We start from the raw sequence: 19,823 nt of genomic DNA, 5'->3' as shown, positions 1-19,823 counted from the left end.
TCTCTGTTCCTTGCAGAACTTTTTGGCTGAGCTGGGCAGCCTGAGCACCTGGGCTCAGCATCACCTGCAGTGCAGGCACAGCTTTGTGAACAACACAGGTACCAATCCCAGGGGAGGTGGCACCAGCCGCTGATGGCCAGTAGCCAACCAACTCCCACGCCGACCTGCATCCAGCCCAAGGTGAAAGGCACTCAAGTGCTCTCAGGTACCACGTTGCATTTGGAGAACCCTCATTTTAAGGTATTTCACTGCCAAGGCTAGCTGCAGTGAAAAAAAAAAAATCTGAGTTTCCAGAATGTCAGCTTTCTTCTCTTTTTCCTGTCAGGTGTAGAAATGGGGAGCTGCTCAGCACATGGTAAAACTTATTGAGAGGGAACAAAAAACCACCTTCAGCGAGTATTTGTCAGGGCAGGTTGGGGCTGGCACAGCAGGGCACACACCACCTCCTCTGCTGGCTGGAAGGGAGGCACAGTGGACGGAGGCCACAGGGGAAAATAAATCAGACTGCCCCTTTCCTGGCTTGCATTTTGGCATCGCTCCTAAGAACCCCGCAAGTTTGAGCTCTGCTGCAGATGTCCCTCCTCCAGTGGGACCTCTGCAGAAACACAGCTCTGCTCGGCAGCGCTGGCCGGCAGCGAGCACAGCCCCGTGCCTGGTACGGTGTGCCCAGCCAGCACGCACCAGTACTGGCACTGCCAGAAGGTGAGGGCTTGGTCAGGGGGAGCCCAGGAGGAACGTCAAAAACAGGGCAGGGCTGGGACTGTTTTCTCCAGGTTATACTTCCCTGAGCAGCAGGCTGCATCCAGACCATTGCATTGAGGAACAGTCGGAGGATCCAGCCTGCAGGGCTGACCTCACCTTTCTGAACCCTCTTACTGTGACCTGAGGGAAGCCTGTGCTGAAGCAGGTTTGCTGGCAGGACTTTTGACCCCAGGGGGGACCCACACTGGAGCAGCCCGCTCCTGCAGGACTGCACTCCGTGGAAGGGACCCACGCTGGAGCGGTTTGTAAAGAACTGCAGCCCATGGGAAGGAGTCGCATTGGAGAAGTTCACAGAGTACTGTCTCCCGTGGGAAGGGACCCCATGCTGGAGCAGAGGAAGAGTGTGAGGAGGAAGGAGTGGCACAAACAACATGTGATGAACTGACCATAACCCCCATTTCCCGTTCCCCTGCACCACGCCAGGGGAGGACAGAGAGAAATCAGGAATTAAGTTAAGCCCAGGGAAGAAGGGAGGAGTGGGTGGAACATGTTTTTCTGATTTGAATTGTAGTAAATTAAATTAATTTCCCCAGGCTGAGTCTGTTTTGTCCATGACAGTAATTGCTGCGTGATCTCCCTGTCCTTATCTTGACTCACGAGCCTTTCGTTATATTTTCTCTTCCCTGTCCAGTTAAGGAGGGGGGTGATAGAGCGGTTTTGGTGGGCATTCAGCCAGAGTCAGACCACCACAGATGAGCAAGGGACGAATGAGCACAGCATTGCAAAACACATGCACACCCAAACCTTGAAGCATTCCCCGGTTCCAGCACACCTTTGAGAAATGACCTGAGCCATGAGGTCCGAGGCTGGAAGTGGTGACTTCCACTCGTGCTGGAGCCCAGACAGACAGGTCAGAGGAGGCTGCATCCACAGCCAGGGCCCACTGATGGCCGTTCTGGAGGCAGCAAACATCAGTGGGTGCTCAAGCCAGGCAAGATGTTCTGCAGTGTCCTTGCATCAGCTGAAAGGAAGCAGAGCAAATACCACAGCCATGGTAGTCCTCAGAAACTGCAGCAGAGAAAGCCCCTGGCAGGTGGAGCTCCCTTTGCAGCCCCAACCGGCGCCTGGCTGAGCTGCAAGCCTCAACTTGACATCACACTGACAACTGGAAACAGACTTCCTAAGGGCAAGGGTAGCTTAAAGGTTTCCTGAATACCCCTCAGTACATTATTTATCACTTTCACTCTAAAGTCGCTGAGCTGCCTCCTTACCCGTTGCTTCAACTTGTGAAGCCTGCTGAAAGAAGATGCGTGCTGGAACTTTGTTTCATCAAATGACCTGCATGTTGTACTTCTCCCTCAAGTTTCTTAGAAGCAAGACAGGAAACCACACTGCTCTGCAGCTGCTGGCTCTTACAGACCACGTTCTGCACACCGGGGGGCTCCCACTGCATCGTGGGGTCCCTCTGCCTGCCCCAGGGAGAGGACTGGAGTGAGGAGCAGCTAATACAGAGCTGGAGCAATCCTGCGGTGTCCACCAGACAGATGCTTCTGCCAGCACAGCTTGAGTGGCCACAGAAACTGCTCTGCTGACATGGGCCACCCTTGTTTCTTGTGCCTGTGCACTACTGCAGTTGGCTGTCACGAAGGCCTGCCGCGCTTCTCATTGTGCAAATGAAACAGCAGCCTCGGGTAGCACAACGTGAAGAAAAGGCAGCCTGGGTGCCCCTGCTCGCTCAGAGCCGAAAAGGCAGCCCTGAGCACAGCCGGCTTGCCGGAACCGAGGATGCTGAGCACATCCCAAGCCAGCACAAGTCCTGCCTCTGGTCCGCACCACCCAGGGAGGAAAGCACCTTCCCTGCTCTCTGCCCTCAAAGCGCTGAGCGGGTGGCACCGATGAACCTGCGACTGCTCCTTCTCGCCGCCGCCGGTGCCACGCGCGATGCGGGGTCCTCTCCCGCCCCCCGCGGGGAAGGCGGCACCCGCAGCCGCCCCGCCAACCGGGTGCCACCGGCAAGCGGCTGCCCGCCCTCCCGGGGCACCCGAAGGCGACGTGAGAAGCTCGCGGCGGCCTTAGACACCGTCCCCGCGGCGGGAGCTGCTGCGGCAGGGCCGCACGGCAGCAACGACGCGGCGCGCGCAGCGGGCGCAGCCACCCAAGGGCGCACGCCAGGGTGCCCGGGCCGGGCCCCGCCGGAGGGCGCGCAGGGGACAGGGGACAGAGGACAGGGGACAGGCCGCCCCGCCGCCGCTGCGCAGCTCGGCAGCCAACCAGGGCCGGGCCGGGGGGCGGCCCCTCGGGTGCTGAGGGGGGACTAGAGGAGCCGGGCGTTTCCCTGCGGGGGGCGGGGCGTGGCGGGGCGGGGCGGAAAGCTGGGAGAGGACGTTGCGCGGCGCTGCGGCTGCCGGTGCAGCGCTGGTGTCGCGGCGCGGCGAGGTAAGTGACGGGGGGCGGCCGGGGGACGGCGGCCGGCCTGGGGCGGCGCGGCGCGGCGGGGTGTGGGCCGCACCGGCGGCGCAGCAGCAGCAGCAGGGGCAGCGGTAGGGGCAGGAGCAGCAGCAGGGGCAGCGGCAGGAGCAGCAGCGGCAGCCGCTGGCGGTGCGTGCGCATTCAGGCAGGCACACAGGCGGCGGAGGCTGCCGGGCCGCGTGCCGCGGCGGGCGGCAGGGCGCGCGTGCAGGGCGCGCGGCGGGGGCAGGCGCGCGCAGGGCAGGCGTATCGCCCGGCCCGCTTATCTGTCGGCCCGCAGCCGGGCCCGGCCCGCCGTACCGGGGGCCGCGATACCGGCGGGGGCTGCGCCTGGTGTATTTTTCTCCTGTACCGTGTTTCGGAGGGAATGGGGAGCCGCTGGCCGCCTCCCGGGGCTGCTGGGCGGGAGGGAGGGGGGTCGTGCCCCGTGAGGCGCCCGGAGCGCGGGCTGGAGGAAGGGCCTGGGCCGCGAGGGGCCCGGGGGGTGGGCTCGGGGCGGCCCCGGGGAGCCTCCCTGCCGGCTGTGACACCCGCCGGCCCTGACGCTCGTCCTGCCGTAGCTGGCCGGACCCTCGGTGCGCGCCATGCTGTGCCCGGCCTGCCGGGTGGGAGCCTGGGCGCGGGTGGCCGCGTGGAAAAGGCCGCACAAAGCCTCCGGGGGTTCATCTATCTCCGTGTACTCTTGCCCTAAACAGAAGGTGAAATGAGCCACGGTTAACCCTTGATCTGCAAACAAAACCTGCTTCTGTGGCAGAGCTCCCAGGTGTAAAGCTAATCCACACGCATCTGAAGACCAGTTCAAAGAAATTTCCTAGCAGCTGTCGTTTGAGGGCACGCTCAAGTTACACGCTGCCAACCCAAACACCCGGCTCAACCCAAGCTGTCTAGTCACTAACCTACAAAGCTTTTTCAAGCATCTTTTCAGAAAGAAATGCTGAAGTAAATCGGTTGCAGTTTATGCTTTGGATAAGTTTGCTGTCTAGAGAAATCCTAAGTATAAAAGTTACTAAAATGCTTTTGGAGAGTTGTTCATGGCTATTCCGGGAGACTGGTCAAAATTGAAATTGCCTTCACAAAGCAGTAAAGAATATAGACATGTAGAAGGGACCTTGCATTTGGAAGTATCTTAGCAGGGTTAGGGTTTGTGCTGGTTTGCCTTAGGGCATTGTGCTGCTTCTGGCTGCTAATCAGACTCAGTTTTCCATCCAGATACATGATGTCCCTTTTCACAGTTGGGCACGTGCCTCTTGCAGCACTCTGAGTAGATAAGACCCTTGGCTGAAATTAGCTGTTTGAGACTATTCCTCGTTTCTGCACACACACGCGCACACACACGTGAGTCAGTTTGTTCATCAGAATTTATATTTGCAGTGGGAGTATGTGAACTTCTAGGCTGCGTTCAAGGTTGGTGTGGTTCACCAACATTGTGACTTTATGTAGAAGCATGCACGTAAAATCCATGGGCAAGCGTTGCAGTAGTGGTATTGACTGATCTTGGATATCTTACGCAGTGGCAGGGGAACAGCCTGACTTGACTTGTGTTGTGAACTTCTAGAGCTTTGATCAAGTTGGTGGACACCCTTCCAGAAGGCGATGGACCATGCCAGAGCAGCAATCTCTAACTTGGTAAGACACAGTTCCCCCTGTGCCCTTTGTCTCTTGGTGGGCTGGTGATACTGCAGAAGAAACATTCAACAGCATCCACATCAATATTGGAGAAGAAGATGAATTCAAAGCAGCGTTAGGTGTTGCTGTGTACGTTGTGAACCAGATGTCACTGTAGCTAGATAAGGAGGTGGCTTAAGCGGTTCAGTGCTGGTGGGGTTATCGTTAACTGTTACAATGTCTTGGGTCTCTCAGGAAGCTGATAAGGAGGGGGGGCGAGCCTTGACCAGTGTTCCAGGAGGAAGTGCTGCTGAGGAAGCCGTTTAAATGCCTATTGGTACAATAAACATGTGCTCAATTATGTTACTTTTGGGGTGGGAATTCACAAGTCCAGCCTTTGAATGCAAGCTTTGCTTTGAAAAAATATGCAGGAGGAGGTAGCTCTGGGCTTGCTCCAGCAAGCCCACTGGTCCTAGAGAGCTTGTACTGTGAAATGACCCGAGGCTAGGACTGCAAATGTGATGGTTTGGTCTCTGAACAAGTATGGGGAATACATGGGGTTGAGGAGCCAAGCTGCCAAGCAGCTGAGCAGGGAGACTTCCAGGACAGATTGCAGTGTTGCCCTTTCTAGAATGTGAGCAGCCAGCTGTGTCATTGCAGGTAGCGTGGGCTAGAATGGAACTGCGTGTCTGAGATGACATTGGTTTAGTTTTGACCAACAAAGCTGACGTCTGGTCTCTTCACCTCCAGCCGCTGACTTGTGGTTTGAGAGTAAGCAGAGAACTGTGGATAAGCTGCTGAGATTGTAACCAGGCTTGAGTGTTTGCCACCAGATGCTTCTCCAGTACAGTGGAGAGCGACTGCAGGACTGTTGCTCCCAAAACTATTCCTCTGGGCTGTTAGTTGAGGTAGCAGGATTCCCGTGGGTCATCTGTCTTCAGCCTGGCTGCTTTATAATACTCATCAACAGTGTAATTTAAGAGTAGCCTGGGGCAGTTTAATACAAGATTATCTAGATGCTGGATGAGACTATTTATGTCAAAGTGGATGTGGCTCAAAGGCACAACCATGGAGGGGTTGCCTTCGCTTTCCTCTGTCCTGACCAAAGTTCCCTTCTGTGTGAGTTGTACCTGTTCAGGTCAGATCAGTGCACTCCTGATTAAGACTAGGAGTTTCTGCTTCTCAACGTTTCCATGGGGTCACATGGGAAATGCTGATGCCATTGACTGTGTCATATCTGTAACAGACTCCCAAGTTAGACTCTGACCAGTGTGGCTCTGCGCTTGTGCAGGGAAAACAGATGCTAAAATAGACTCTGAAGATCCTGAGCAGGTCTGGGTCTAGCTGTCTGTTCAGAGCAGGCAGCCTGACTTACTGACAGCCAAATGCTCAGGCCACACTGGAGCAATTTCAGGTGAACAAGCTGTATTTGGTTTGGAGCATAGGTGCAGCTGGCTGCATGGACTGTGGGGTGGTGAGGCAAATGCTTCCATTACATGACAGTCTTTCAACACAGTTTGGTGGTGAGCCGATGTCATACACTCGCTTCAGCATTGCCCGGCAAACGGATGGAGACAACAGCCATGTGGAGATGAAGCTGTCGGCTGATGATGAGGAAGGAGCGGAAACTGGGAGACCAGAGCACCTGCATGCCAGCATGTCTCCTCCACGGAGGAGTGGCAAAAATCTCTTCTTCCTAGTCATTGCAGCTGTCCTGCTTCTTTTGATTGGTAAGGAAGGGTGGGAGGCAACTGCATGAAGGGGATTCTGATACTGAGTGTATCTAAGGCTGTTAACATTTGAATCTGTATTATTTCAGGAGATAATTTAAAGAGCCTGGATCCAGGCTACAGCTTCTGGTCACTAACTCTGTGTCTAGCTCAGACTTATGGTACAGAACTGCACAAAGAAGTGTGAAGCCTGGCAGTGGAACTGTGCCTTGGCTAAAGGGCGAACTGGTCCATGTGGCAAGTGTACTAGTTATCCCTCTATTAATTCTTCCCACAACTCTAGAGAAGTGTTTTTAATATATCAGTAAAGCCTCTGGTGCTTGGCTTTCAAGGGTTTTAACGTTGCTACTGACCTCAAGTAAGCATTCCCCTTCCCAGAGTCCTTTGGTGACACTCTGCCAAGCACAAGATCAGGTTTACAGTGTACCTTAAAACATGCCGGCTCAGGCAGAATGTCAGGCTGCATATTCCTGCTGTCCTTCTCAAAAATGCTGTGAGAGCAGACATGCATCTTAACCCTGAAGCTGCTTTGAGTGCTCATGTATGGTGTGGGGCTCGTCTAGTTGTCTTTCTGCAGCACAAAGAAATACCTGTTCTGTCTGTAGGGTTTCTGATTGGCTACTTGAGTTATCGCGGACGAATGCAGAAGGCTAGCAAGTGTCTGGATGGAAGTGGCAAGTGTGAGATAACTCCTACCGCATCTTACTTAGCGGGTGGTGATGACGAAACTGAGGAAGAAGAGGTTCCTGGACCACGTATTATTTACTGGCCTGATCTCAGAGCCCTGTTGACAGATAAGCTGTCAACCAGACGTCTTGAAGATGGCTTGAGGTAACAGTTCCAGAAAGCTTAGCTATGAGAGAGGCACAGCCTGTGAGCAGAACTCAGGGTCCTTTGGAGAACAAGGACCTTAAAGATGTTGTGGGGTGGCATGTGGTTGAATATGGGCTTAAATGGCTCATCCAACTTGGGTTTGCAGGCTGGAGCACTGCAGTGCAACCTGGTGCTGTAGCCTAAGCTGTACATCTGTTACCTACAGGCAAAGAGTGAAAAAGTACTCTTTTGAAGCTGGCCAGAATGAAGATGAGAGGATTGCTAGATACATTCATGATGAGTTCACCAGCTTCCACTTGGATGAAGTGTGGAACGATGAGCACTATGTTAAGCTGCAGGTTAAAGGCAGGTATGTTGATGAAGAGATGCAGATCTCTTCCTTACAGCATGATTACCTGTAGTCTTGAGCAGACAAGACTGCTGATTTCTGCTGAAAGCAGTGCTAAAACTGTGAGCCGGTTATTAGCTGCTTCTCTCTCTTCTCAGGCTTTCCAAATCCAGAAGGTTTGGTAGCAGCCTGCTGGATGCTTTTTGCTAGGACAGCTGTTTCCTCAAGGCATGCTTAGAAAGTGGAGAGAAAACAAACTTGAGTAAAAACTCAGCCGAACAGCAGATTCCCTGTGTCTAGCATGGGTGACTGACTTGTCACCCAGACAGGCATTGCAGACCTGGCAGTGGCTCCTACAGTAGCTCAGGAGGGTATCAACAGGCATTGTGCTGGCACACAGCTCATACCTTCATGTCTTACTTGCCCCATCATGTCCAGGGAAAATAAATTTGCTTAGCCCCTCCTGTGGAGGGGACTAAGAGACTCGGAAGCAGAGATTCTTTCTGCTACTTGTGTTAGAAATTAGCCTTTGTTAATGTCTGTGAGCGACCCCAGAGACCCTTGCACAGAAGTGCTGGGATGAGTCTGCCTGTTTCAGGCTCTGCGTTGACTTGATCAGAATTGCTAGGGCACAGACAGAAATATGCGAGCTAGTTAAATACGGAGTTTATGTATAGAAGAACATAATGCTGTCTCTTTACATTTAACAGGAGCAACAACAAAGTGTCTATTGTGGAAAATGGTTTAGAAGAGGAACTGGAGAGTCCCGATGCATATGTGGCATACAGCTTGAGTGACTCTGCTGTTGTAAGTAACTCCAAGAAGATCATGGAAAAAAAAAGTGCTTGCACACTTACCAGGTGTCAGTGTCCAAAATATGTCCCTTCAGGATACGGAGTATGTAAAACCCTCCCCAGTTGGAGAGCTGGGCTGGGGAGGGTGAGGATTGTGGGGCAAGGAGTGGGCCCACGTAGTGTTATTACTTCTGCAAGATGCAGAAGTAACTGTTTAAACTTCTCTGCTGGGATCTAGACAGGAACCCTGACAGAAGTGCTGCTCCAACAGGCGTGTTGCATGTGATCAGAGTTTACATTGCTGAGCTTGAACTCCCTAATGTTAATGGGAGTCACTGTTACTGTGACTCTGTAGGCTGTTTGAAGTATCTTACTGACGTAGGACTGCTGCATTTATACCCACTGTTTCTGTTCCAGGGCAAACCAGTCTATGTGAACTACGGACGGAAAGCTGATTTTCAGAAGATACAGAAGCTGGGTATTTCCCTGAATAAAACTATTACCATCTTTAGAGCTGGAAAAATAACGCTTGCTGAGAAGGTAAGCAGTCTGTGCCCCAAAGCCTGGCCAAACTTGCAGCTGGAAGCTATGCTTCCTCCTCTTCAAGGCACAGAGGCATGTCTTCGTTCAGGTCTGGTCTTGTTTGTTTGCACTAAGCCTCATCTGCAGGTCTGGACACCAAGACTGAACAGAGCTGGTTAGTGCTCATGGTGTCATTCTTCTTGGCCTCTGGCAGTCTTGCTGGGACAGCCAGACATCTGGAGTGATGTGGCCGGCAGGCAGCCTGGGGGCCACAGAGTGTAGAGCTGACTGGTGTTGGTGGATGCAGCAGCAGGGCTGCTAGAAGCAGAACAGCCTTGCCTCCCAAGCACCTCTTGCTGCTGCAGCCAGATACTTCCAAAGCTTGGCTGTAGTGTCTCACTTAGGCCCTTGCTGACTGTTCACTTGCACCAAGTGAAGGAGCTGTCACTGCATGCCCAGTCAGCTGCTTTGCGTGTTGCTGTGGTGTTTCCTCTGTAGCAAGTAGAACTGAATAGCCAAGCAGCCTAAAGGATCAGAGTCCTGCATGCAAGCTTGTTCTAGGTCTGACCCAGAGCTACCGCTCAGATGGGGTGCTCCTGGGGAGGCCGGGCCATAGGATTTCCTGTCAGACTCTGCCTGTCTGCATGCATCAGACACAAGCAGAACTGAAAAGTGCTCCAGCAAGGGGGTGCTCACTGGTTCTCCAGTTCCCTTCCTACTTTTCAGACTGGTGCCTAGCCTTGCGAAGGGTGTTTGTACTGGTGGCATATCAGCGGCAGCTGAATTGTAGCTATGTTAAACAGGGTCCTCATTAGGCTGCTTTGCCTCCATTTTCCATGTGAAGATGAGTGTCCAGTGGCTGCTTATCTTGTCTTGAGAGTAACGTAATCTTGGGAAAACAGATGGAGCATAATGAAAATTAAAGAACATCTTGTAAGCTGCTCTGAGGAGCAAGTATGAACTGAAGGAATCATGGGGTGAGACACTAACCGTGGACTGTCCATGTTAGTTGAACACTAACTGTTCAAAGGGGTGTTAGACCCAGTCTGCCTGCAGTAAAACAGAGCTGCTAGTATTCAGCTTCCTTGTGTATTTATCACTATTGAGTAGCTGTTAAAACCTGTGGAGTTAGGCATTGAGGAGCACAACCCTTTGCCCCATTACTCCATGTATTTGCCTTAACCCCCTTTGCTTGCAGTGTAAATGTGCAGTTAATGTTCCTTTTTGCTTCAGGTTGAAAATGCCAAAGAGGCAGGAGCAGTTGGTGCCCTTATGTACCTGGACCCCTCCGAGTACAAGGACACAGATGATCTTGTCCCCTTTGGACATGTGAGTATGCAACTGGCTCCCCTGTTTGTTGTTCTCGTGCACCTTTCACACAAAAAATGAAAATTGTTGGGCTCCTTTGAGACTTGAGGACTCCTCTTGCTTTTCACAGGCTCACCTTGGAACTGGGGATCCTTTCACCCCAGGCTTTCCTTCTTTCAACCACACCCAGTTCCCACCAGTGGAATCTTCTGGACTGCCTCGCATTGTTGTTCAGACTATCTCTAGCCAAGCAGTAGGCAAGCTGTTCAGGTAACACTTTGTCCTGCCTTGCAGGCTAGTCTGCTGTGGCACTCTTGCAGGAGTGAGGATGGTGTTGAGGTGCTGTGAGCCCAGGGAGCTCTCTCCTGGTCTCCCCTGTGTATGGCAGGGAGCGCTTACTGGAACTGGCTGGAGAAACGTCACTTGTATCCATGTCTCCTGTCTTAAAGACTGAACTTAACCTAGTATTGGATTCCTCTTGGCCTCTGCATCCTGCCTCTGCAAAATTAGTGATGCAGGACTGCAAGCTATTACCTGAGCAGGCCCTGAACAAGGCTGCGCCTGCAGTTGCAGGCTTGTTTTTTTCACAGGATAGCTGAATGAGGTCAGAGCTGAATAATGACTTCAAAGGATCTCTTTTTTTTTTTTTCCTCAGCAAAATGGATGGAGACAGTTGCTTTCTGGAGTGGAAAGCTGGGGTCCTGGGATGTAAGGTGACACTGAGCAGCACGAGCAACATGACAGTGAAAGTGGAAGTGAACAACGTTATGGTGGACAGGAGGATTCTGAACATCTTTGGCGTTATCAAGGGATATGAAGAACCAGGTAACAGCAACTGCCTTGTAGCTCAGTCTTGAGGGGAACCCTTCCTCTTCTGTGGTCATCAGAATGTGACAGCTGCTCCCAGACAGAGACAACTACTTCCTCAGCAGAACCAAGACCCTTCCCTAAGGGTCAAGGAAAAAGCTGAACCACGCTGTCAGGGGAAGGCTAAATGAAAGCAAACAGTGTGCCAGATCCAGGGGTCAGACTCCATATTCTCTTCTTCATACAGAAGCTCAGAGCTGCTCTTCTGATAAGTGGTGTTTGCAACCTGAAGCTTGCAGCTTGAATCTTAATGTCTCATTTATAGATCGGTATGTTGTGATCGGAGCCCAGAGAGACTCCTGGGGCCCGGGAGCAGCCAAGGCTGGCGTTGGAACTGCTATGTTGCTGGAACTTGCCCATGTGATTTCAGACATAGTGAAAAATGGTAAATATGTGTGTACAAAAGCATGGGGGTGGGAGGTGATGCAGGTTTAGCTCTTGTGCGTGTTAACATTGGAGAGCCCAGTTGCAAAATAATTCTTTGGGAAGGCATAGCGAGTCTGACAAAGCTTCCTGAGAAGCTATTAGTTGTCCAACACAGACAGCTTGTCTGCAGTGAGCGCTTGCTTCCAAGGGACTGTCTGCTTTTATCTGGTATGGCTTGAATGCAAGAATGCCCTTGGATAATATACAGTGCAAACCTTAAACTTGAGCTGTCTATTGGACAGCTGGGCCTGGAGGAAGGAAAATGCTGAAGTGGCTGACCAGCTGGAGTGGTGGGAGTTGCATGGCGGCACTTAGTGTGAGTGCTCTTGTCTCTAGGGTTAATTTTGGGCTCAGGCAGCTAACCCAAAAAGGGGGGAAATACAGACAGCATGGTTTTCCTACACCGTTCTGCAGTGTGGGAGAGGAAGGGTATGGTGTCCGTGCAGCCACTAGTGTGCATGTTTGTCTGCAGCAGCTGGAATGCTTCAGCTGTGTTTGAGGAACAGGCAGTTCATCAACCCAGGCCCTCAGTGCTAATCTACATCTGTGTGGGGGAAGGGCAGGCATCTCAGACTCTCTCTTTACAGATGGCTACAAACCAAGACGCAGCATCATCTTTGCTAGCTGGAGTGCGGGAGACTATGGAGCTGTGGGTGCTACTGAATGGCTGGAGGTACTGTTTCTTTGATAAGACTTCTGCGTGATGACTGCGGGGTTGTGATTTCCTGTTCTGTGGATTAAACATCCTGGTGTTTTAGTGCTACTCCTGACCTTGAAATACTTGTTTTGTTCTAGGGGTACTCTGCCACGCTGCATGCGAAAGCCTTCACTTACATTAACTTGGATGCTGCAGTCCTAGGTAACCTGCTACTCTTAAGTTTCTTGAAACTGAGTGGGACTGGAATAGCTTGACAGATCCCTTAACCTGGGGTTGATGCTGCTGTTTGGCTGAAGCCTGGAGGCAGCTCTGCTAGGTCTCAGTAGACTGTCCTGTGTCAGTTGAAGATCCTTCGTCAACAAGCTGAAGATCAGTTGTTGCTCAGTCACAGGGCTGAGCAGCTCCAGCAGTAGTGGTTAATTGTGCCAGCATGTCAAACACCCTTTCGTTTTTGCAGGCTTCAGCCACATGAAGATTTCTGCCAGCCCATTGCTGTACACGTTGCTGGAGAGAACTATGAAGGGGGTGAGTTGAAAGGTCTTGGGCTAGTCAAGGTGACTATAGTCATAAGGAGGAGCTGAAAGCAGCCAGAGCTGTGCAGGGTCACTTTCCCCAGCTAACACCTTCTGAGGAGAAAGGGCTGAGCTACTCTGGAGGGCCCTGTCTGAAGTCAGCTGGGCTCTGGCAATTGCAGTTCATGCATGCATAATCTAAAGTCAGCAAATGCCACAGTTCAGTGGGAGGTGAATGGCTGTCCTGCATGAACCATGCCTGTGTGAAGAAAGGTCAGGGGAGCACCTGACTCTGGCATCTGCACAGCAATGCAAGCTCCAGGATGGACCTGGAAGCCCAAGCAGAGGTCAGAACAAGTGCAGTGACTGTCATCTCTGCAGGTGAAGGACCCAACAAAGGATTCGGGAAGCCTGTATGACAGAGTTGGCTCTGACTGGGTAAAAACAGTGTAAGTATTGTCATCCTGCTCCTTGGGGAAGCATATATCCATAAAGGCACGAACTAACTAGCTTCTGCTGTTTGTGCTGGGGTGTCATACCGTTGTCTGGGGTGGGCTGTACCTGCTGCAATGGGGTCAAACAAGTGTCAACACTAAAACAATAGCTGTGCTTAGTGCTGCCCTCAGCTGCCTGTAGGCAGCCCAGACACCTTTTTGTAGGGCAAAACAGCCTTGTACAAAGGCCACTGGCCAGAAAGAAATGGATGAGCAGGTGGGACTCCTTACCAGAGCCAGTCTTGTTTGGACAGAGTAGTCCATTTGGCTTAGAGCTTCAATGCTAGAGCTTCTAGCTTTTCTCCTGGGATGTCCAAACTGGTTGGTACCTTCTCAGAACTTGTCTTTTGCAGTGTTCCCCTTGGTCTGGATAATGCAGCATTCCCTTTCCTGGCCTACTCGGGAATCCCAGTGGTTTCCTTTGGTTTCTGCAATGTAAGTATTATCTGCCTGCCTGGTGTGCTCCTTTTGTGGAAGGTGCTGTAAGGACATCTGCTCTCCAGGATGGCAGAGCACAAGGTGCCAGTCCCAAGCTCATTGTTTGTGCAAGAGACTCTCGGGGGAAGGCGATGCAATCTCAACCTGGTGGCTGTGGCAGTGCTTGCTGTGAAGACTGCTCATGGGGCATGGTTGGCCTACAGTCTCCATTCCAGAGTCCTGAACACTTGTGTTTTGTTAGGAGAGGGGGCACTTGCTTTTATGGAAGCTCAGGTGTCAATGATTTAGAAGCTAAAAGCACTAAGATGATGTCAAGCTGTTGCTGCTTTGGTGAAAGACTACTACAGCCTGCTGGTCAGCAAGCAAAGTGCATTGGGGAAGCAGTACCATTGGCCAGAGCAAGTTCTAACTCACACTGTTCAGGTCTGCTGCTGCAGCTTGAGGCTGGCAGAAACTGCATCAGCCAAGCAGCCTGCTCTATTACTGCATGTGTGTAGCTGGGAGCCTTTGCTAACAGGTTTCTCTGCTTATGAATTGCTTGGATTTTGGTAGCGTCAGACTTTTTTCCACAAAAAAACCTGGAGTTATCCTGCCAAGAAGGGTTGGAGGGTACTGCCAGCACGTACCAGACTGGGTGCTGGGGTTTGCCCGCCTGCACTTCTGCAGTGAACTCTGAGGCGGGGCAAAAGTCTGTATATCTTTGAGTCCAATAAACTAGCAGAGCATCCAGCTGATAGCTGGAGACTGTGAGGGATGAGATGCAGGAGCTCCGTTCCCTGTGCTTTGAAGTTTTGCCGTTAAAGTCTCACTACTTAGCAACACAAGGAGATGAGATGTGGTGGAAGTAGCAAGCAGACTGTAGGGAGGCGAAATATCCTAGCTGATGAAGCACTCTTGCCTAACTTCAGTGCCTTCTTTCTTGCAGAAAGATAAGGAATATGCTTTCTTGGGCACTACTGAGGATACCATGGAGAACCTGAAGAAGATTGACAAGTTGTCTGCTCTTATGCGTGCTGCTGCAGAAGTTGCTGGACAAATAGCTCTCAGGCTGACCCATGATCATGAGCTCTTCCTGGACTTCGAAAGATACGGTGAAGAATTGCTAGCATTCCAGGAGAAAATTTTGCACTACGATCAGGAAGTGAAGGTAAGAAAAGGGCTCTGAGTGCACTGAATTCCTGTAGGCTGTCATGGGGCTGTGTGTTAATAAGGCTCTGCTGCCAGTGGATACAACAGGGTAGACATCTTCCTCTTTTGGGCACAAACGTGTAGCAATGTGTGACCTGAATCAGTGTTCCTTATAGAGCAGTGCAGGCAGATTTAGCTAATCCGGCAGTGGTGAGCTCTTGAAATGGATGTGGATGGTTTCTTGTCTGGTTATCATTCACAGCAGAGTGCAGCTTTGCATCTCATTTGCACCTCTGCTGAAAGCCCACAAGAAACTGTGGGTGGGGAGAGACGTCACTGAGCTCAGTGACCTCAGAAGAGCCTGCCAGGAACTTGCTCTGCTACTTGATTAAACTGGCAAAAAAAAAAAAAAAACAAAAAAACCCCACTTGCTCTTGGTGAGAGAGCAGCAGCAAAAGAAGAAAATCAGGTTTGCTAACGGATTCTCCCTCACAGGCACTGGGGCTGACCTTGAACTGGCTGTTTTTCGCCCGTGGTGACTTTCAGCGAGCTACAGATGCACTGAGAAGAGACATCGCAAACAGCGACAGGGAAGACAGGGTTGTCCGCAGAGCCCTGAATGACAGGATCATGAAGGTGGGTAGCTACAACTGGTTTTCCTTCCTTCATAAAGGGAGTGCTGGCTGGGATCGGCCTCTTTCTTAGAAGCCGTGGGCACTGTGCAGACCGGCATCTCTTCCACTTGTTTAGTGTCAACGGGACCAACTTTTGCACTTGCTATCGGGAGAGGGTCTGGCCGTTGCAGAGCTGCTGGAGGAAAGGACTTAGTGGGGATCAGAATTTGGGAGCTCGTGATGGGACAGATTAGGAAAGAAAACCTTGGGAGGTGAGAGTATAACTCTAAATTTGCACCTCTACTCCAGGTGGAGTATGACTTCCTCTCCCCATACGTCTCACCACAGCGTGCTCCCTTCCGCCATATCTTCTTTGGCAAAGGCTCCCACACCCTGCAGAGTCTGCTGGAAAACCTGCAGCTGCTGACAGTCAGCAGGGACAGCGTGGATGTGAACGAGCTGCAACAGCAGTTGGCCCTAGCAACCTGGACCATTAAAGGGGCTGCCAATGCCTTAGTTGGTGATATCTGGGATATAGACAATGAATTCTAGACATGGGAAACACCTGGTTAAGGTACAGGATTAGGGAAACCCACTCCCTAACATGGCATTATGTTTCTATAGATTATCTGGCAACAAATCTTTTTTGACCAAAGTTGAACATAAAATTTAAATCTGACATTGACAAATTCACAGGAGGCAGTTATAAAGCAGGTACTAAGATTACCATGAAATCTCCTATGATCAGGCTCCCACCTGACCACAGTCCAAACCCATCACGTACAGCTGCTTGTGGGGCTTGCTCTCCAGCATATTTGAAAACTAATAGTTCAGGTGACCCCTGAACTGGTACCTTGAGTGGGGAGGTACCTCACCTATTTAGGTTTTTAATCGTTGGCCCCCTAAACCTAGTGACAAAACAGGCAATGGATTCCTCTTAATGCTTGCAACAAGGATCCATTCTGTGGCAGGGAGCTGCAGAGACCAACCTGCAGTTCAAAAACACAACAACCTAGTAAAAGCCCGCAAGTGCTGGACTATCAGCAAGCTCTGAAGTGCTTGGCCTGCCTTTACTCAACAGCAGGGTCCCAATGACATCTTGGAAGCTTGCTCCTGCCGAAGCAGGTCTCAATACCCAGGGAAAATGACCCAAAGATTATCTAATTCCCCATTTATATCCTTAGCTGGCACCTCAGCCAGTCCTGCAGCATTGAGAAATGGCCCTAGACTGGCACTTCAGACCTTGTTGCTCTGGGGCCTTTTGGGAAAATGAGTCTCTTGCTGGCCAAACCCTGTTTGACTGATGTCGTTTTGCAGGATGGCTCTTATTTGGCACTGAGATATTTATTTGTTTATTTATTTATCAGTGACAGTGTTCACTATAAATGGTGTGTTTTTTTTATAGAAGATAATTATCGGAAGCAGTGCCTTCCATAATTATGACAGTTATACTGTCGTTTTTGAATAAAGCAGCATCTGCTATTACAATCAAACATGATACTGGAACTTTGCATTTAAAATAATCTGAACAGGCCCCTCAAAAAAAGTTTTGGAAAACTATCAATTAAGCTTTCTGTGGCAAAAAAACACCCCTCTGGAAGAAACTTGAAGGTGTAAACCTGGTAGCAAGTCTCCGGGTTGCACTCCAAAGTGGTCCTTGAAATGCTGAAAACCTGGGTGGAAACTCAAATATGAGAAATTTGGCTTCCTTGCGGTGTCCATGCCCCTCTGTGGGCTTTAGACTCCGTCTTCACCCCCCTTTCTAGATGCCGTGTGCTTGTGTGGGTAGCACAGCTTCCTTCCTCCGGTGGAGGGGCCTGCTGTGTAGCCCTAGCTCTGCCCACGGCAGCACTGACAAACTTCTTTTACCTCAGCTGAGGCATTTTTTTGAATGGCAGCTTCCTGCAAACTTCCAGTACCTTATGTATCTTGAAACCTAACTGACATTATCGGGGGCAGTGTCTTCCATAATGTGTAAAGAACCAGGTAGTTTTTGCCTACCACAGTGTTATATCGGAGGCAGTGACCTCCATATGCTGCACTATGGGTGTACGTAATTATCGGGGACAGTGTTTCCCATAATTGTTCTATGCTTATCATGCAAGGTCATCTGCGAAGCTTGATGGTTAGTATCTAACATGGATCAGTTTCCTGCAGTCCTATTTTTTCACTCTCCTGTGGCGATGCAAATACAAACTTCGGTCTGTTATGTACTTCCCTAGATTCTACCTTCTCTAGGCTGAACTGTTTCAAATAGCTGTGCTGTCTTGAAGTGGCTTCCTGCCTCCAGTCACGGGACTGGTGCTTGAATGTTTATAGAAACTAGGCTAATTAGACTGTGTGCTCTGTGATTTAGTAAACTTCCTTCAAATCAGTTACAAAGACTTGGGCAATTAAAGGTGAATGTAGGGCCTGGGGCCGACAGCTGTCTGGAGGGCTCTGGTCATTACTCTGGTGTGTGTGCATACTAAAGAGCCTGGCCTGCTTTGGCACTGAAGGGATGCTGGTGTGCATGCATGGGAAGCTGCTTGCTCCCCAGGTCTCACTGGAAACTCCAGTCTGGCCTCCAGGGTGTTGTGTGGAAGGGTAGAAATCAGTGGCACCTTTCTCACGTTGCCCCTCTGCTCTTTGACCTGAAGCTGAACACTGCTGCTGTGTGACACCTGCTAAACTGTACTGCCTTTTCCCAAAAAGCAGCTAGCTGGCTGTCACCAGCCCTGTGCTCTGCAAACAGTTTGATGTGATGTTAAAACCTAAACCAAGCGAGTGACCTAAGCCCCAGCAGTAGTCCTGGAGGGAAAGAACACTGTTCATCTGGAGCAGAGACCTGGGCCTCCCCAAGGAGCAGGCAAGGACGAGTCCCCCAGCCCCGTTACTGAGCTCAGTACTCACCAACTTGGAGGGTTGGATTTTCCTTATGTCCAGGCTTGTGCAGCTCCTTGCACTTCCTTAACTACCCTGCTGTCTGAGGCATGTGTACAACCCCGCCTGTGTTGGTTTGCTAGTGACACTCCTCTGGGTGGCATTTAAGAGCTGCTGTCTGGGACTTCTCACTGTAGTTAGTGTTTGCATGTATCCTGATGTCAGACTTAATCTTGCGCTTTATAGCCAGCAGAGAAAGATCCAGCCTGTCTTATGGCTAAGCATTGCAACTGTGACTACTGGGATGTCGGGCTGTGTTGCTGTGTGCTGGCATGTGGCTGGTATGGGGTGCTAAACCCCGTTGCTGGATTACCTGCTGTCTGCTTGAATAAAGTTTTGAAGCGTGAACACTTGACTCCTCGTGTGGGTTCTTGCAAAGCCGTGATGCTGTTGTGGTCACAGGTGAGCTCGGGCAGCTGGAGGGAGACTGCTCTCCTGCCCAATCAGGGCTGGGAAGTGGCAGCTCCGGTACCACCTTGTTGGCATGCGATAGCACCATCCAAGCTCGCTGCGCTGCTCGGCCCCGAGGCCTGCCTCGCTGCAGGCGATGGGGATGAGGATTCTGGCAACGAGGTGGAGGAGCAAGGTATGCGAGCTGTGCGGGCCCCCCTGACTTTTCACGGCCCTGTCCTGCCTGCTGCCTCTTGGTTACCGCCGTTGACCCCCTAAAGAGCCTGCAGCGTTGGGGTGGAGGTCGGGAGGAGGATGATGACATGTCAGACTTCCAACGGCCCCGGCTTTGCAGGTCTCTGCTGGTGGGAAGGTGGCAGGGCAGGGCTGTGGGTGGCTGTGTCTGTCTCCCAGGAAGCCAGAGTTGTCCTCCACCTTGTCCCTGCTCCTCATCACCATCCTGGAGCTTCCCCCCGGGCCCAGGTACGTGGTTACTGACTGCTAAGAGCCCCAGAGAGCCCTGGCAGAGCAGAAGCTGCGCCCCCAGCCCCCAGGTGCCTGCACCGGTGAGGCCGCGCTGGTCTGGGGCTTTGCATTTTAAACTGCGCAGCGTTTCTCCTGTGTTTCCCCGTCCCTGGCGCTGGTCTCGCCTCCTGCTTTACAAACACGGTGCCATGAAGATGCGCTCCTTATGGGCTGTCCCGGCATAGCTCTGGTCCCTCCTCTTCCAAGAGGGATGATTTACTTGTTGGAAATGCGTTGTTTCCCGCATCTCCCTGCCCAGACCTGGCAGGGCTCCCCTCCCTGCAGTGCCTGTGCGAGGCACCCCAGAGGCCGGGCCGGGGCGGCGCGGAGCGCTGCTGCCGCAGCCAGGCAGAGCCAGCCCCGCCGGGGCAGGTGGGGGGTGGGGGTGCAGCCCCTCCCCACGCACCTGGGAGCAGCGGCTGGACAGCCCGTGCACCGGCCCCCGCCCCGGTCCTGCAGCGGAGCGGCCCCGCGGCCTGGCGCTCTGTCCCGGGGTGAGTCTGTCCGTGTCCGCCTGTCCGGGCCCGCGCCCCGCTCCTCACCCGTCTGTCCGTCCG

The 19,823-nt window shown here is 52.0% G+C and overlaps 1 protein-coding gene across 4 annotated transcripts; it reads left to right on the top strand.

Annotated features, from left to right (window-relative positions):
* The first annotated feature begins 3,039 nt into the window (after positions 1–3,039).
* TFRC (transferrin receptor) lies at positions 3,040–18,699 on the top strand. 4 transcript variants are annotated; one of them, XM_080409356.1, is made up of 19 exons: positions 3,040–3,138; positions 4,727–4,797; positions 6,293–6,506; positions 7,112–7,337; positions 7,546–7,689; positions 8,379–8,475; positions 8,880–9,002; positions 10,218–10,313; positions 10,423–10,562; positions 10,948–11,117; positions 11,425–11,544; positions 12,173–12,258; positions 12,381–12,444; positions 12,701–12,768; positions 13,137–13,204; positions 13,603–13,684; positions 14,613–14,834; positions 15,311–15,451; positions 15,739–18,699. In XM_080409356.1, the coding sequence occupies exons 2-19, from the start codon at positions 4,765–4,767 to the stop codon at positions 15,979–15,981; spliced, it is 2,337 nt and encodes a 778-aa protein (XP_080265482.1). In that variant the 5' UTR covers positions 3,040–3,138; positions 4,727–4,764; the 3' UTR covers positions 15,982–18,699. The 4 variants fall into 4 exon arrangements, with proteins under 4 accessions (XP_080265482.1, XP_080265483.1, XP_080265484.1 ...); XM_080409357.1 differs by having other exon boundaries at positions 3,043–3,138; positions 4,683–4,797; XM_080409358.1 differs by lacking the exon at positions 3,040–3,138 and adding an exon at positions 5,437–5,547 and having other exon boundaries at positions 4,525–4,797.
* The last annotated feature ends 1,124 nt before the right edge of the window (positions 18,700–19,823 follow it).

Source organism: Falco punctatus (genome assembly GCF_963210335.1).
Source record: "Falco punctatus genome assembly, chromosome: 13".
Lineage (NCBI taxonomy): Eukaryota > Metazoa > Chordata > Aves > Falconiformes > Falconidae > Falco > Falco punctatus.
Note: the sequence above shows the minus strand (reverse complement) of the source record. Positions and strands in the feature narration are given on the sequence as shown.

Bases quoted from the DNA above. Each gene is read 5' to 3' on its own strand.
- TFRC (XM_080409356.1), top strand. From the start codon at position 4,765: ATGGACCATGCCAGAGCAGCAATCTCTAACTTG. The intron at 13,205-13,602 runs GTAAGTATTGTC...TGTCTTTTGCAG, and splicing joins TCTGACTGGGTAAAAACAGT to TGTTCCCCTTGGTCTGGATA. The intron at 15,452-15,738 runs GTGGGTAGCTAC...CCTCTACTCCAG, and splicing joins TGAATGACAGGATCATGAAG to GTGGAGTATGACTTCCTCTC.